The sequence below is a fragment of the Saimiri boliviensis genome, chromosome 5 (genome assembly GCF_048565385.1).
Source record: "Saimiri boliviensis isolate mSaiBol1 chromosome 5, mSaiBol1.pri, whole genome shotgun sequence".
In the NCBI taxonomy this organism is placed as follows: Eukaryota; Metazoa; Chordata; class Mammalia; order Primates; family Cebidae; genus Saimiri; species Saimiri boliviensis.
In genome coordinates, this window is record NC_133453.1 from 27,474,428 (window position 1) to 27,492,999 (window position 18,572).

At 35.8% G+C, this 18,572-nt stretch overlaps 1 protein-coding gene across 3 annotated transcripts in view; it reads right to left on the reverse strand.

Moving 5' to 3' along the window:
* Positions 1-16,794, reverse strand: part of LOC101047868 (sperm-associated antigen 16 protein) — an 832,481-nt gene extending 815,687 nt beyond the window's left edge. For 2 of the 3 annotated variants that reach the window (XM_074399065.1, XM_074399066.1), the window contains exon 1: positions 16,642-16,792. In XM_074399065.1, the coding sequence (XP_074255166.1) occupies positions 16,642-16,664 (23 nt within the window). In that variant the 5' untranslated portion in view covers positions 16,665-16,792. Of the gene's footprint in view, positions 1-16,641 lie in introns of all 3 variants that reach the window. The other variant, XM_074399064.1, reaches the window with a different exon arrangement.
* Between the last annotated feature and the right edge of the window lie 1,778 nt (positions 16,795-18,572).

Below are 18,572 nucleotides of genomic sequence, written 5' to 3' on the forward strand. Positions count from 1 at the left end.
AGGTAATATTGTATTTCATACAGCCAGTTTTCTACTGCAAACTATTCTCATGGTAAGATTTCAAATAACTTAATAATCGTTATGGCTAAGAAGCATTTGAGTTGAATGTACTACTTCCTTCTTATGTTATCCCTAAAAATAGGAATCTGTATGATATACTTCAGTATATTGATCACTACTATATATATCATGTGTTATGGAGATGATCAGATTAAATGTTTCCATTTGCAAGAAAAGAAGAAAGAGGGTAATAAATGTTTCAAAAGCAGTCCCTTTTAATCTTTTTGGTACTTTCTCCCTGTCATGGGCAAGAGTCATAACTCAAACCAATTCTGACAATTCTGTCACTTTCAAAAATGATTTGTTAAGGCTAACTTATATAAATATAAGTGTTTACAAATTAATTTATTGATTTGACAGTGCTTGTATTTTACTCTCCAAGAATAAGAACTTTGCTATATTTTAGTGTAAGTAAATTTAAATTTAAAAAAATACTTTCTATGAGATGCATGGATGAAATTAATATGTTTAGCAAGAGACATATGATCATCTTTGGTTGTCTTCAAATAAAGCTTTATACTTCTAAGAAAAATGTTTTGACTGGGTATGAGGCTTATGCCTGTAATCCCAGGACTTTGGGAGGCCATGGTGAGTGTATCACCTGAGGTCAGGAGTTTGAGACCAGCCTGGTCAACATGGTGAAACCCCATTTCTACCAAGAATATAAAAATTAGCCAGGTGTGGTGGCATGTGCCTGTAGTCCCAGATACTTGGGAGGCTGAGGCATGAGAATTACTTGAACCTGGGAGGCAGAGGTTGCAGTGAGCTGAGATCACACCACTATACTCCAGTCTGAGCAACAGAGCAAGACTCCACCTCAAAAAAAAAAAAAAAAAAACTTTCATCATTCATATTTAAAAGTCGGGAAATGTATTTTAAGGGTTCTTCAAAAGCTATTGTTAATCATTCAAGATACTTTAAAAATGGTAAGAGTACATTTTAGCCATGCTTCCTTGAACACACCACCAAATATGCTAGTCGGACTCATTACTATTAGAGTATATTTCCTAGCCACAAATAAATCCTTAAAGTGAAAACATCAGTGAACAATACTGATGAATGAGTTATGGAAATGGTTAAGCTCCCTTTCCCTAAAGTCGAAAGCCTGCCCTATACCCCAGTCTAATTTCCCTCCCTCTGTCCTTTCCTTCCTCTCTCCTTCCCTTTCTTCCTCTTTCCCTCCTTCTTCTCTTCTTTCTTTCCTTCCTTTTCCTTGCCTTTCCTTTATATATCTTTCCCTATCAAGTTTCTGACACCTTTTCTTTTCTTTTTTTTTTTTTTGAGACAGAGTCTAACTCTGTTGCCAGGTGCCAGGGTGCAGTGCAATGGTACGATCTCATCTCACTGTGACCTCCACCCCCCAGGTTCAAGCAATTCTCCTGCCTCTGCCTCATGAATAGCTGGGACTACAGGCGAGTGCCACCACACTCAGCTAATTTTTTTGTGTTTTTTAGTAGAGAGGGAGTTTCACAATGTTGGCCAGGATGGTCTCAATCTCTTGACCTTGTGATCAGTCTGCCATGGCCTCCCAAAGTGCTGGGATTACAGGCTTGAGCCACCGCATCCGGCCACACCTTTTCTTGAATAGAAAATACTACCTCAATCAAATAGTGAGCACAACATTCTATGATGTTTTACACTACGGTTCTTTGATCACTTCCATTTTTCCTGTATATTACAATGATAACTTCCTAGGCAACACTGAACCTCAAACTTAATTTTCTTCTAAATGTCACCATTTTCCCATTTTCTTTTCAAGTCATCATAAGTCTCCATTGCAGTCAGGCTCCAATGCCAGTAACCCAACTGCATTTCCCAGAAGTTGGTTTCAAATGCTGATCATATGTAAAAAAAAAAAAAAAAAATCCAATGAAGCATTACAGAATAAACACAACATAAACAGATTTGGCCAATACTATATGTTAGGGGGCTAGGCATTCTACTGAATGACTGAGGATATCAGAACTTGGCTGTCACATAATTCCTAGTTTCAAAGATACTATAATCTTATTGAAGTTTACATTTACATAATTAGGTTAGTCCATTTTTTTTTTCCATAAAATGATTAGGTTAGTCTATGTGTTTTCATAAAATGAATGTCAGGTGCTTCTTTAATGAATCAAATGGTAGGTGACAGAATTTGTACTCAACTTGTTTCTAATTTATTGCTATCTTTTGAAACGTAAAATTATTTAAAATTATTTTTAACATCTATCTTCACAGTTACTATAATCCCTTTTTTTTTTTTTTTTAAGGCAGAGTTTCACTCTTCTTGCCCAGGCTGGAGTGCAATGGCGTGATCTCAGCTCACCGCAACCTCCGCCTCGCCTCCTGGGTTCAAGGGATTCACCTGCCACAGCCTCATGAGTAGCTGGGATTACAGACATGTGCCACCATGTTCAGCTAATTTTGTATTTTTAGTAGAGACGGGATTTCTCCCTGTTGGTCAGGCTGGTCTCAAACTCCTGACCGCAGGTGATCCACCCGCCTCAGCCTCCCAAAGTGCTGGGATTACAGGCATGAGCTACCGCGCCTGGCCCCAAATTGTTTTAAAAGAAATCATAGAAATCCAGATTTTCCAACAAATTTTCTTTCATTGGCTAATTACATTATTTTAAAAAGTAGTCAAGATATGATAATGAAGATCAAATTTGGGAGAAAAAAATTCATAAAAAAACTATTTTTTTTTAATTTACAAAAGGCAGTGGAGAAGATGTTTAAACAATTAGTTACTGAAACCTCAGACAAAATGGTGTTTTTCTAACTTGGTTACCCAGACCCCCCTAATGTCAATATCTACTGTGTTATTTGCCTCTAACACAATTTCTTTATGTTTTAGTCTTCCATAAAGACTTAGGATTGTATAAAACATTACAGACATATGTGAAAGGAAAAATGCAACATCATTTTCTACCTTCTCTCATTTCTAAAGAAGGTCAAGCTAGTTTACAAAATTTGGAAAAATGCTGTACCACAACTGATGTGTTCTCCAAGAATAGTTACAATGACTACTTAAAGAAAAATTGGCAAACAATGTCACAAATTTGATAAAATATTGAATATTATATCATATACTTTTGTTTTGGATCCAGTGTTACTTATAATTTTCCAAACTAGGTATAGGCTGTTCATGCACTGGCAAGTTGATATGTGTTTCATTCTATTTGGAAAGGAGCCTGTTTTTTCCATGGAAAATACATTATTGGCAAAAAATATCTGAAATAGAGCAATTTAATTTATATATCAAAATACTATATATATTTTTCTAAGACACTCTATGTGGCATATACAGGAGTCATACTTGAAGCAAAATAAAAAATATATAGAAACAATGGCCCAATTTGCTAAAATGACTACAGCTATTAACTTGCCATTAAATAAAAAATGACATAAAATTCAATAAATCTTAGTGTCCTTCTTTCACTTTTACGTTTGTGTTATGGTTGTATTATCAACCTTTTAAAAATTTTAGTGAAATAACACGCGTAGTACTGCTTCAGAAAATGAGGTTCTCTTGATTATATAATTAGTCACTGGTGCCTATAAAACAGAACTTCTAAATAAAAATGCACATTCTACTTACTGCAGAATAGTGTTCTCTCCTACCAGAATGTGAGCAGACTGAACCAAAGAGAGTTCCTTCTCTTCCACTGAAAAAAGTAATTTTCAAGCTTATCAGGTATCACCTGTGACCTACTGCAGCTAAATTTGCTTCAATACATTGAACATGCCATCCTATGCACACAGTGCCCTTTCTAAAAATATTTCTCTAGCACAAAAAATAACAAGCTGAATAGCAAAAAATCCTGTTTTTACAGTCACCTGTTTTCCATTTCTGTCTTCATTCTTGCCCCAGTCTCTAATCACTATAACTTCTGATGCCACCGAGCTCAACTATCTCTTTCAGTACATGACCTCAAGGTCTCACGTTTCATGGCTAAAGCTATCTACTCATCTACCCTCCAATTACAGAATGCTTTTGTGTAAGAATGTATCTGAGGTCAATTGTTAAAAGTAACTTTTTTTCCTTACCACACTTGGCTGTTAAAAACTAAAAGGTTATGTATAAAAGTAAGATCCATGATGATGTTAAAAAATAATTTAGGAAGGTTACAGTATAGGGAGAATAAAGTCATATTATTTAAACCATAAAGTTAAAAGACTTAGAGAAAGTTTTGGATAGTATCAAAGCTACCACATGTAGATTCTTCATCATACGTATTCTTTCCTTTAAAGTACCTATTCTCTCCTTTTACTCCCCAAGAGTAAAAGCTAAGTGTTTATATTGTATATTAAATATAATGATATAATTTAGATTAAGCTGACAAGGTTACATTAGGACATTTAAGGATGAGATCCTTCCTCTATTCCACAGTTCACATTTCATAATTAGCCAGTGTCTCTGATGACACTCTATGTTGTACTGGGAGAAGAAAAGAGGAACCATCTGAAAATGGCTTACTATAAAAAAGGAATCTTGGCTGGGCACAGTGGCTCATGCCTGTAATCCCAGCACTATCGGAGGCTGAGGCAGGTGGATCACGAGTTTAGGATATCGAGACCATCCTGGTCAACATGGCAAAACACTGTTTCTACTAAAAATACAAAAAGATTAGCCAGGCATGGTGGCACACACCTGTAGTCCCAGCTACTCAGGAGGCTGAGGCTGGAGAATCACTTGAACCTGCGAGGTGGAGGATGCAGTGAGCCAAGATTGTACCACTGCACTCCAGTCTGGTGACAGAGTGAGACTCCATCCCAAAAAAAAAAAAAAAAAAAAAAAAAAGATTCTAAGATTCTTGTGGCTCTTTTAAATGAAAGGGCAAGTTGCCTTTGAATCAAGGCATTGAGCTGATGTGAATCAAACACCCTTGATTCATCTCATAAATCACAGCATCTCTGTCTGGACCATGCTTCTTCTGTGTATTAGTTCCATCTTCAGCTGGCTTCCATCATCATAGACATACAGTGGCAGTCATTCTAAGTAACAGGGCATAGCATCACCAAATCAAGAGAAATAATGAAAGGCTCCTTTTTAGTCACCCTCATCCCAATTTCCCTAGAGATCCACTGGCTCTAACTGCACTGGGAATGAGATATGAAAACTAGCTTAATCAAATCAAAATCAGCTTGGACCTGAGAGTGAGAGCAGTAATTCATGGCTATCAAGGGTGGTTTTCTAAAGAACATTTAGGGCTTTTAAATAGAGGGCTGGGTGTGGTGGCCATACCTGTAATCCTAGCATTTTAGCAGGCTAAGATGGGAGGATTGCGTGAGCCCAGGAGTTCAAGACTAGCCTGAGCAATATAGCCAGACCCTGTCTCTACAAAAAAATTTTAAAAATTAGGTAGATATGGTGGTACATACCTGTGGTTCCAGCTCCTTGAGAGGCTAAGGTGGAGAATTACTTGAGCCCAGAAGTTTGAGGCTACAATGAGCCACTGCACTCCGGGTAGGGCCACAGAGTGAAACTTTATCTCAAAAAATGAATAACTAGGGTATAAAAGGTTGCCAGTACTAATAGCAGATGTTCAGTAGAAGAGATGCCAGATGCTATTAATTGGCCTAATTATATCATGGTTATTAGTAACTACAAAGAGCTATAGAGTTGCTCAACAAATTTAATTAAACTCTGTGTCTCTGGGTTTTAACTTGTAAGACTGGATAATATTTACATTTCAATGTAAAAAAAATCTTTAAAAAGTAAACTTGAATTAGAAGGGATCTTATTAAGCAAAACAGGAAGAAATCCATGAAGGAAGTACAGACTTACTTAATTACAAAAGTCTGATTTCTGAATAGTAAAAAAAAAACCCACAAAACAATGATAGGCTGAGAGATATATTTGCAAAACTTCTGGCATGTAAATTAATGTCTGACAAGCAGTGCCTAATAAATTTGTATTAAAATGACAAATTAAAAAATTGTAAGCAGGAATATGAATAAGATTTTCACAGAAGAGAAATTATACATCATCCATATACTTGTCTAAAGATAATCTATCTTACTATTAGTAAGAGAAAAACAAGTTAAGGCAACAATGAGATGACTTTTTAATTCTTCTGAGTAGAGAAAATTTATAAAGAATAACATGCACTCAGGTAAGGATTAAAAAGGTAACACTCAGCCAGGTGTGGTGACTCACACCTGTAATCCCAGCACTTTGGGTGGCCGAGGTGGGCAGATCACCAGGCCAGGAGTTCGAGACCAGCCTGGACAATATGGTGAAACCTGTTTCTACTAAAAATACAAAAATTAGCTGGGCATGGTGATGGGCACCTGTACTCCCAGCTACTCAGGAGTCTGAGGTAGGAGAATTGCTTGAACCCGGGAGGCAGAGGTTGTAGTGGGCTGAGATCACACCATTGCACTCCAGCCTGTGCGACAGGGCAAGACTCTGTCTACAAAAAAAAAGAAAAAAGAAAGAAAAGAAAAGAAAAAAGCACTCTATCCATTATTGTTGGGATTGTGAATCACGACAATCTTTTGGGAAATAATCTACCAATACCAACTGCAATCAAATCTTAGATATACTTTCCCACAGAATCACATAATACAATATTTAATGGTATTGTGGGGAGAAAAAGTATTATCTTTTCTTTGCCCATAGCTAGATTCATGGCTGAGGCACGTACAACAAAAATTATCAAGATAAAAGCACACAAATTTAAGTTTTACATGACACAGAAGACTTCAGAAATGAAGATCCAAAGAAATAAGGTAATCTATATATTATTCTTAGTTTGATGAATAAGTGGATAATTGTGGAGAAGTATGATGGAGAAAAGGGGCATGATCTAATGGTAATAAACTAACGGGGGAATGCCATAGGCCTGTTTGTGTAGTTTCTTCTTTGTCTTCTGCATCTTCAGGGACAAGGATAGTCCTCTCTGGGTACAGGGTAAGCATCTCTGTAATAAGGGTCTTAGGACCTACTTAAGGGAAAAGTCAACTAGATTTTAAAGCTTGCTTCAGGGAGAAAGGGGTGAGGGAAAGGTGAGAGTGAACTTTCTAATTCTACTGTTTTTTCCAATGGTAAGGTACCATATTTTGGGTAATAGTATGTTCTGAATCCCTTCAGTATTTAAATAAACAATGTTAATATCCTGATATTTACGTATAATCACCATCAGTAGGACAACTGTGCTTTTTGTTTTTATGTCATAGTTGATCACAATGTCATCTTGATCATGATACAAAATTGCTGGTGAGGAATACCATGGGAGAATTAGGAGGGATTACCTGATATCTAATATTTATTGCTTTGGCTAACAAAATAAACATGTTACTGAAAAGTTGCACATACAATTATAGATGTTTTAGTCAAATCATTGTAAAGGCACATCAAAACTAATTATAAGAAAAGAACACTAAAGATAAAGCATTTATAAATGAAAGATAATGAGAATTACTTTTTTTATTTAGATAGCTATATGAAGATATCATTTTTAATGAATCTGATCTGTAAACTATTTTGCTTTGCCAGCGTAAAAATCAAGGAGAGTGCACTTATTTTAGATCAAATGAAAATTAAGGAGAATTGTCAATTGTTAAGTAAATTTTCTTTTTAAAAGAGTTTTACTAAGACCAGACCAGGCGCAGTGGCTTACACCTGTAATCCTAACACTTTGGGAGGCTGAAGCAGGTAGATCATGAAGTCAGAAGTTCAAGAGCAGCCTGACCAACATGGTGAAACCTCATCTATACTAAAAATACGAAAAATTAGCTGGGCATAGTGTCAGGCACCTGTAGTCCCAACCACTCAGGAGGCTGAGGCAGGAGAATCGCTTGAATCCGGAAGGTTGAGGTTGCAGTGAGCTGAGACTGCACCACTGCCCTCTAGCCTGGTGACAGAGCAAGATTCCATCTCAAAAAATACATTAGAAGTAACTACTGTTATAAGACAGGAAAGGAAATGTCTTGCTACCAAGCTGCTGAGACCTGAAAACACATACCCTATCTGAGCAACTGGCTTTCTGTAGAGAGAGCAATAATATAGCTGCCATTACTCTTTGAAATCAGGCCCCATTTTCTGCATCCGCCCTGCTCAGATCCAGAATTTCTCTTAAAACCAAAGAATCCCTTATTGAGGGAATATATTATCTTCTCAGGTCCACAAGGGGACGTGGTTTCAAAGGCAAGAACTTCCCAGCAACATGCCCAACCCACCTTCTATCAAGTCTCCATCTGGGAGCTCCTTTCTAAGGGCTTAGGAAGATAGACTGCCCAGGTGAACTCCATTTGTTTAGAAAAGCCCCCAAGACTGTGGGCCAAACAACAAATCAGATGTCAGAAATCAAAGATCAACCACTCCAGCGGAAGTTTAAAGGAAACTCCTTTCATAGCACAGAAAACTGGTATGGGACGGGATTATTTCCCAGGTTAAAGGTCCCCTTCTCCCACATCTGTGCAGACTCCATTTCTGGATCCTCTCTCCCCACAGCATGAAAGCTTGCTCTAATCTCTTTCTGCTTTTTCTCTCTCTCTGCCTAAATAAATCACTCTCTGCAAAACTCTTTGGGGTCTGATAGTAACTTAAAGGAGTTCACTGCACCTGGTGGGGTCCTCTCCCCTGTTATTGGGTGAATGAGGTACCAGGCCCTGGAAGAACACATCCTACCTGGGAGTAACCTGAGCCCATCCTCTGCAATCTGGTCACATTATTATATTACAAAAGCTATAAAGAGATGAATGTATACAATAAACAAACTGAAAGTGTGCTCAAATGAAAATGATCTAGAGAGATATTGTAGAAGAAAGTACAATGTTAAATAGCTAATTCAATATATGTATTAAAAATATCTTTAAGATAAAAATAGTCTAAAATTTACACAACAGAACACTGATTCAGCTACTCTGTTATCTTAACACAATGCAGGTTCTTAAAATTGCCTTATGTTGAGAAACACTTAAATGGGCTTTTATAATAAAACACACAAGAAGTTACATAAGAAACTGTTATAAATTTTCCTGAGCTATATTAATAGTTCTTACTAAAGGAATGGCATGAAACTCTGGTCATCCATGTAAAGATAGATAGATAGATATAGATGGATGGATATATATAGATATAGGTATTACAAGAAAAAAAGCTGATATTTGTTACCTTAATATTTTATAAAATATTAAAATCTTTACAATAATACCAGCAGAAAAAAAAATAGTTGCTTTTTTTGTCTGTCCCCATATTAATGAAGGGAAACTCTTACAACCTTAACTCTTTATCCCTGAGTCATTTTACACTCAATTTTAGCCAAAAGGTCTAGAAGCCATGGCCTGAGTCATTCTGATTTCATTGAAGTAGCATTTTGAACAACAACAACAAAAAAAAACTGTGTCTTAAGTCCTAGAGTTTATTTGTAGTTCATAAAATAAGGATCTACTATACATATTGTTCATGGGATGCTTGCATCATTTAAGAATTTCTAATATTTATAATAAAGTGGAAAATGTAAGAAAATATTTAAAATGATCTTAATACAAAGTTTACTTTCTATATGGCCAATACAATTTCAAAGGATAGCCACCTTAGCACCTTAGCTGTTGTCACTTGACATTAATTTATAAAGTAGTTTTCCCACACTTTAAACAGTTTTGGCCGGGCACGGTGGCTCAAGCCTGTAATCCCAGCACTTTGGGAGGCCAAAGTGGCAGCTCACAAGATCAAGAGATCGAGACCATCCTGGTCAACATGGTGAAACCCCATCTCTGCTAAAAATACAAAAAATTAGCTGGGCATGGAGGTGCGTGCCTGTAATCCCAGCTACTCAGGAGGCTGAGGCAGGAGAATTGCCTGAACCCAGGAGGCGGAGGTTGCAGTGAGCCGAGATCGCACCATTGCACTCCAGCCTGGGTAACAAGAGTGAAACTCCACCTCAAAAAAACAAAACAAAACAAAACAAAACAAAAAACAGTTTCTTGTTACTTGCCTTGCACTGGCAACTGCTATCATGTCTGTAACAAATAATCATTACTGAAATTATATCAAGATCTTTGAGATCCTATGTTCTTTTCAATAAAGAAAACATGATTTGTGAATTACTATGACATTATTAAGATATGTACAGATCAAAATGGCAGATTACAGTGGTCATATTTGGGGCAGTTCTCTGCAATCAGCCTCTTTTTTCATTAAGTGTTTTTTTTAATGTTTTAAAACAAATACTTTTCATTTTTCTGCCATAACTTATTGGAGCAGAGGTGGATATTTGACCATACAGAGTTACATTATAATAATCAAGCTCCATAAGAGTTTTAGTTATTGCAAGCAGAGGAATTCCCTCCTAATAGGAGGCTGATTGGAGCAAACATAAAAGGCAGGATGAAACAGAAAGATAGTAACCCCAGGATCAGAGCAAGACGGCAAGAGTCATAATTTCTTTTTCTAATGGTTTTCAGTATATCAGCAGCCTCAGCATGTGTTTCCAGAATACCCAGTTGGACTTCATTTCTGCAACATGTTGCATCTCAAATAATTGAGCAACTTTGAATGAGTTACTGTTTCTTGGAATCAAAGTACCTTGAATAAAATAAAGGTAATTAAAGTATGCTTGGTAAATATTTTCATGACTAACATCAGAATAATATAAATGGGAAAATACAATTATTATCACTACCAGAATTCTCTTAAGTGTCAGGACTGGATCCGCCTAAAAGTCCACCACTATTTTTTAGAAGTTCCAAAGCAGACTTTGGAAATAGGTAATGTATTTGAGCAGAAATAAACAGTCTCATCAGGAAAGGGAGGGAAAGGCATTAGGAAATGGGGCTGGAAAAATGTCATAAAGCCTTACCCGAGCAAGAGCAGCTGTCAAGTACAAATTGCACAGATCCCAAAACGGAATGTAAGTTGTGGCATGAAAAATAAACATCTGCCAAACAAGGTCCAATTTGAACTCAAGGGTAAGATGAAACAGGAAGTAGATAATGATGTTCAAGTCAGGCAGAGCTATTTAGATCAAGGATGTACTTCTGGTTATCTAGGCTTATGTTACTATGAAACATTTTCTTTTTAAATTTAATTCTTTTTTTTCATAAAGAGTACACGATGTTGATTCCTCTATTAAAATGCACCCTTTATTGATTGAATTAATTATGTATTTATAAAAGAGAAAGAAAGAGAAAAATGAAATCTTGTGGGTTGTTTTTAAATTCAGGGGTACAAGTGCCCTGAAATATTCATGACACTTAATACATGCGTGGTAAAATAATCTATACAACAAACCCCTACTACACAAGTTTACCTATGTAACCCATGAAAACTTGTGTAATGGGGTTTGTTGTACAGATTATTTTTCTACCCATGTATTAAGCCTAGTACCCGTTAGTTATTTTTCCTGATCCTCTACTTCCACAAGCCCTCCACCCTCCAAAAGACCCCAGTGAATGTTGTTTCCTTCTACGTCTCTATGTGTTCTTATCATTTAGCTCCCACTTCTAAGTGATAACATGCAGTATTTGGTTTTCTGTTCATGTGTTAGTTTGCTAAGGATAATGGCCTCCAGCTCCAACCATGTTCCTGCAAAGGACATGATCTCATTCTTTTTTATGGCTGCATAGTATTTCATGGTGTATATGTACCACATTTTCTTTAACCAGTCTATCATTGATGGAAATTTGGGTTGATTCCATGTCTCTGTTGTGAATAGTGCCGCAATGTACGTATGTGTGCATGTAACTTTATAACAGAATAATTTATATTCCTTTGGGTGCGTGCCTGTAATCCCAGCTACTCAGGAGGCTGAGGCAGGAGAATTGCCTGAACCCAGGAGGCGGAGGTTGCAGTGAGCCGAGATCGCGCCATTGCACTCCAGCCTGGGTAACAAGAGTGAAACTCTGCCTCAAAAAAAACAAAACAAAACAAAACAAAACAAAAAACAGTTTCTTGTTACTTGCCTTGCACTGGCAACTGCTATCATGTCTGTAACAAATAATCATTACTGAAATTATATCAAGATCTTTGAGATCCTATGTTCTTTTCAATAAAGAAAACATGATAATCAGTAATGGGATTGTTGGGTCAAATCCTTAGGTCTTTAAGTAATTGCCACACTCTCTTCCACAATGGCTGAATCCTAAGCAAAAAGAACAAAACTGTAGGCATCACACTACCTGGCTTCAAACTACATTACAGGGTTACAGAAACCAAAACAGCATGGTACTGGTAGCAAAACAGACCCATAGACCAATGGAACAGAATAGAGAACCCAGAAATAAGACCACACACCTACAACTATCTGATTTTTGACAAATCTGACAGAAACAAGCAACGGGGAAAGGACTCCCTATTCAATAAATGATACTGGAATAACTGGCCAGCCATATGTAGAAGACTGAAACAGGACCCCTTCCTTAATACCATACACAAAAATTAACTCATGATGGATTAATAACTTAAAGGTAAAACCCAAAACTACGAAAACCTGGAAAACAACCTATGTAACACCATTCAGGACAATCCTGTGTTTTTTTTTTAACTTTGAGGAAATGGATTTCCAAACAAAAAGCAAAGAAACTTAAAATGTAGTATGAAAAACATAGGAATCAATTAAATAATCTTACAGATCTGTAGCATATACGTCTTATCAGAAATTTCATTTTACAATGCAAGAATGATTTGTGAGATATACAAAAAAATAGAGATTTATAAAATGAATACATTTCTATGATAATAGTCCTACAATTGAGCTGTATGCATTGCAGTGTATTGACTAATAGAAATAAACCATAATGTTGATATGAATTGCTGAACAATTCATTCAATGAACAACTGAATGAATAAAAATATAATATGGAATTATATTGAAATTAAGCAATTAGAAATTGGCATGACATTTCATAGATCAATAATATGCCAATGTCTTTATTAAACAACCTGAACTTACAGTGGAAGTCACTGTGGAAAAGGGATACAAAAAACCATTTTAAACAAACCTCCTTTTGAAACTATAATTGATGATTATCAATATAAGGCTTAACATTTAATTAATTAATATTGGAAGAAGACAATAGATCTCAAATGAATAAAAAAGTCAAGAAAAATATAAACGAAATCAATAAATAACCTTTAATTTAAAAAATACTAGACTATCATTTAATTGCTTTTAAGGTTATTTTCAAGGTAGCAACCTAATTATGCCAAAACAAAACAAAACCCTGTAAAAGTATAAAGTATTGCTGTGAGCTGTTTTAAGAAAATAAAAATTCACAAGTAATATCTTGTTATTTAAACTAATACAATCAACTCTGAATATAAGTATTGGTACTCAGTTTCCTGAGGAGTAAATACTGTTATCAGATATTCAGCTAGTCTCATCTCCTCACTAACTTTACAGATAAGCATTCATAACTAAAGACTTTAGTGAATACTAGTAGCATTGTGTTGATGAATAATGTTTCAGCGAGTTTTAGTTTGTGGGAGAAGCAAGAAAAAACTTCGCATCAGTTAGGTGCAATGCAAAAATATTTCAGGACAAATAAGAAATAGATGAAAGGGAAAATAAAGAATAAAGGGTATGGATAGAAATTGACCATACATTGACCTCAGTGATCAAATGGGAAGGCAAACTGCAGAAACATTATTATGGTACAAGCCATTATTATGGTTATGTGTGTATAACATATACACAATTTATATACACATACACACACACACACACACACACACACAGATGTGTGTTTATAAAGAGCTGTTAAATAGATACTGTCCCATGTTGCATGCTGCATCTATCCCCTAGTTCACAATTGACCAAGAGAAAAATAAAGATGACCAGGTATAGCTCACATATATACATATATGTCTGGTGATTTTAAGAGTTACAACTACCATAAGGGTGAGGGATTAACATGAACTTAATTAGTACAGTTCAACATTATCTAGCAGCATGAGAACATATTCATGCGTAACAGAAGGTGCTCATTTCAGAATATCCTTCTTGGCACATGGGATTTTCCTTCCTGCCCAACACCATGTTTAGCTCCTTAAATGCCAATAACTCTAGCACCACAGATTTTCTTATCAAGGTTATTCTGATGTAGAGTGCTCCTTGTCTCCTTGAAAGATTGCCTTTGTCCTTTACTCCTTAATTTCCTATAACCAGTGACCACAAATAGCCACCGGTTATTTGTGATGCATTTTGAGATGAGTAAGTTCATATAGAACATCAAGAAAAGAGTCATGGAAAGATTTGGAGACGAATAAGTTCATATAGAACATCAAGAAAACAGTCATGGAAAGTAATCCAGGCAAAAATTTGATTGTAAATGGTCGCAGCAGGGCTGACGAAAAACTAGATAAGTAAGATTAGATAGTTTTTCTACAAAGTACTATGGGGAAAGGAAAGAGTGATAGCATATAACCTATAAGTAGAGAAAATTAATAAACTTGCTGAAATTCAGTTTTACTTGATAAACATGTCAAAACATAAAGTTATTTATTTTTTTGTTTCTCAAATTACGATCCCAGTACTAGCAGCTTAGGCATCACCTGACAACTTATTAGAAATGTATTAATATAATCACAGACCTAACCTCCTTCCTACCAAATCTGAATCTGATTTTTAACAAGATCCCCAGGAGACAAGTATGAACATTAAAGTTTGATTCACACTGGTTTAGATTACCCTAAACTTTCGAGTTTTATGTATTTCATAAATACCATCATGTTATTACCAAAATTACTTATTCAAAGCCTCTGGGAGTGCTTAGAAAATTATCAAATCTATTCTATACCAGCAAAACAAATGTTCACAGAAATTTATGACAAAATTAAGATAATTCCAAACTCCAAAAATAGAAGAAATCATAAACTTACCAGTTACCTGGAAAAATTTAAGAAATATATAAAAATATATACAAAATATGTATTAAAAGGAAATTCCTAAAGTAATTAGAGCAGTAAGAAACAGTGCAATATTTCAAGAGAATTCTATACAGGCAGAATATTAATGGCTGAGCTTTTAGCATTGAAAAATAGCTACTGTTTACCAAAATGTAATTATATTTAGAATGCAAACAATAGAGATCAATCACATGTACCAATCATCTACAGATTAATGCAATTTTGCTGAAAGTTTTATTTTTGTTTTCATTTTAAATAATAGCATCCTGTTGAATAACAGATGTCAAAAATTACCACAGAGAAATAATAATGATTGTTCTAGGTAATCAGAATTAATCAAGGATTAAAACCTGAAATGTGAGTTGATTAGAATCTGTTGATTAGAAATGAGCATCCAACTTTGTTTCTGGAGTTTCTGGTCACTCTGTATTTCTGCTTGCATCTGACTCTCCTAATCAGAAGATTTAAACAGCACTGGCAATGGCTCAGGCTAAGCCAGAAGGATGAACATTATATTATCAGCAATTAATTATATAAGGATTGTTTAAAACTGTTGGCCAACTATGAAAAATGGTTTGTTAAGAAAATTAAGTGCTAGAGTCAAAAGATGTGTTCAGAAAATTTAAAAAGTGATTCTTATATGTGATTTCACAATCTATTAAAATAAAATATAACAGTGTGTACTATTAACCATATAAATAAAATCTGGTAACTAAATCAGGAAAGGCAAGCTGAATATTTTCAAATCTTATACTATGGGAAAGGGCAGTTTTCTTAAGTTACGAATGTGTCATTATATACCATCACCAAAAGGACTATTTATGTTGGCTTTGAATTAGATTGTTACGCAGATGTTGCAAAAATAATTAAAAATTCTAATTGATTTTTAGTCAACATAGGGTATAACAGATGTTGCACAGTGAGCTTAGGTCATTATTCCATGGTTAGAAATTACTGTGAAGCATAGCAATTTACTTACAATAAAAAAATAGCTATGAAATTTAAGGTTGTCTGCTCTCAATACTTGGCTGGATTTTTAAAGTAATTGAAAGATCCCTTTTCCTCAAAATGTATTTTTTCTTAAAGATTAAAGAATAAAAAATTTGAAGGGGGTGAGAGAAAAAACTTGACCCTTAGATAAAGAGATATATGGGTTTTTCTTTTTTCCTTCTGAATGTTTTACCTGGTAACGTTAAAATCTCCTTAAAGAAATATTATTAATTATATAACGTTTTTAATACTTCTGATTCTGAGAGGCTTTGGACTCTCTTCTATTTTTACTCATCCTTTGCAATTTCACAATCCAATTCGGATAATTCCTCCAACTACCTGAGCACATAGTTTCTTGGTTTCTTCTTGTTTAATTGCCTTCTCTTTCACTCCAGCAAACCACTGACTTTGTCGTGCTCTAAAGTTTATCATTATCAACTTTTGAACTGTTCAGCTGGAAAAACTAGCTTTTGGCTCACAACCTCCTGCATCGGGTCACCATGACCTCCAGTTTAAAAGCCATTCCCATTCTCCTGGGCTAATGAATCGTCTCCTGCTTTCGCTCCTTTTCCAACCCAGTATGAACTTCATAATCATTCAACCCTTAGCAGGACTGGCATTTTCTTCCCCTGTCTTCTATTCTACCAAAAAGTCTCCAACAATCCTTATCATTGTTTTGAATCATTAGTATGTCCTATTTTGCTTCTGGCATTCAGTTGGCGAATGAGACAAATTATATTAAAGACCCCTACCTTATCCAAAACGGGTCTTTCATCCTTCCGAGGGCTGGGCTGTTACTGGTTGATTCTTAACTCCTAGCCTTTCAGGGTCTCAACTGAAAGCCGGGGAGTTTGTCTCTTGGCAGGCCTTATTTCTAAGTTTCGCTTCCTGACCATCTCAGCCTGTCAGCTTTCACTTCCTGCTCAGGCACTCAGCCTTTCAACAGCTGCTTTGGAATTAAGCACACTTAGGGGAAAAGCAGCTTCAGCTGGCAATATCATCTATTTAGGTGTTTTCCCGTCTTTCCAGATTTTGACTCCTGCAAATCTCACTTGAGTATCTCTCGCATGCTTTATAACAAGTGATATTTTATATTTTGCTTAGGTTTCCAGTTCTCAATCGAAGAATTGCTTAGAAATAGGTTGTTTTCATTGCTGGCAGCAGAAGTCTATATTGAGTTTACATTTATTTGTGGACTATGGCTCCCACTAGAATATAAGAACCCTGAAGAAAATGGCTCTTTCTTCTTTTCATTAATGTCTCCGGTGTTCTTATAATAGAGACTGTAATGTAGTATTCAATATACATTCCATATTGAATTAAATGAACATGCAACAGAAAATAAAACTGAAGAGAAGGTAAACAAATTAATAGAACTACTTGGCAGTAGTACTAGGGGTAGACCTAGGTCTAGTGTTCTTACTATAGAAAGTAACACTGGGCCGGGCGCGGTGGCTCAAGCCTGTAATCCCAGCACTTTGGGAGGCCGAGGCGGGTGGATCACGAGGTTGAAAGATCGAGACCAACCTGGTCAACATGGTGAAACCCCGTCTCTACTAAAAATACAAAAAATTAGCTGGGCATGGTGGTGCGTGCCTATAATCCCAGCTACTCAGGAGGCTGAGGCAGGAGAATTGCCTGAACCCAGGAGGCGGAGGTTGCGGTGAGCCGAGATCGTGCCATTGCACTCCAGCCTGGGTAACAAGAGCGAAACTCCGTCTCAAAAAAAAAAAAAAAAAAAAAAAAAAAAGAAAGTAACACTGACACATCTTATTTGAGTAACTCTTCTCAAGAAAATTATTATTGAATTTGTTTAAAATAAATATTTAATATTAATGACTATAGAACAACCAATATGTTTTTCAATTTTTACAGATTAAAATTCATTTTTGTAATAATATTTTCATGTGATGTAATTAAGAGTGCAGGCTCAGGGGCCAGACTACAGAATTTAATCTTGGTTCTGTCATTTAGTAGCTGTTCCACCTGGGGCAAGTCTCTTAATTGTTTTACGTTCAGGTTCCTTATCTTATAACATGTAGTTAATAGAGTTAATAGTGGTATAAACTCACAAGATTCTTGTACATATTAATGAATTTAATGAATGTTAAGTACTCAGAACAGTGCCTGACTTAAGACATGCTCAATAAATGTTAGGAGGCAATGGTGGTTTTTACATCAACAACCATTTCTCTAATTGTTCATGTGCTACAAGGCATGTGCTACAAGTTGTCACCACAGTAATTTACAAGTAATTTTGTTAAAAATAGTTCACCCACATATTGTTTCTTCACAGACTTTTATGACCTAAAAAGTTAATGACATACTCTTTTTTTTTTTTTTTTTCAAAGATAAAAATGCACCCTGTTCCCTACCCCACCCAGCCTGGATATGGATACATATTGCTCATATACTGTTTATATATTACAAATGTTTAATGCATTCACTCAGGAAATGCAAATGTTTAAAATTTTATCTGATTACCCTCTTATTTGCAAGTTTTCTTTTATTAAGAAGTCTCCATAGAAGAAAAGGAAATTCCTTTTCTGCTGCTCAGGCTAGAAGGCAGTGGTGCAATCTTGGCTCACTCCAACCACCGCCTCCCAGGTTCAAGTGATTGTCCTGCCTCAGCCTCTTCAGTAGCTGAAATTACAGGCACCTGCCACCACGCCTGGTTAATTTT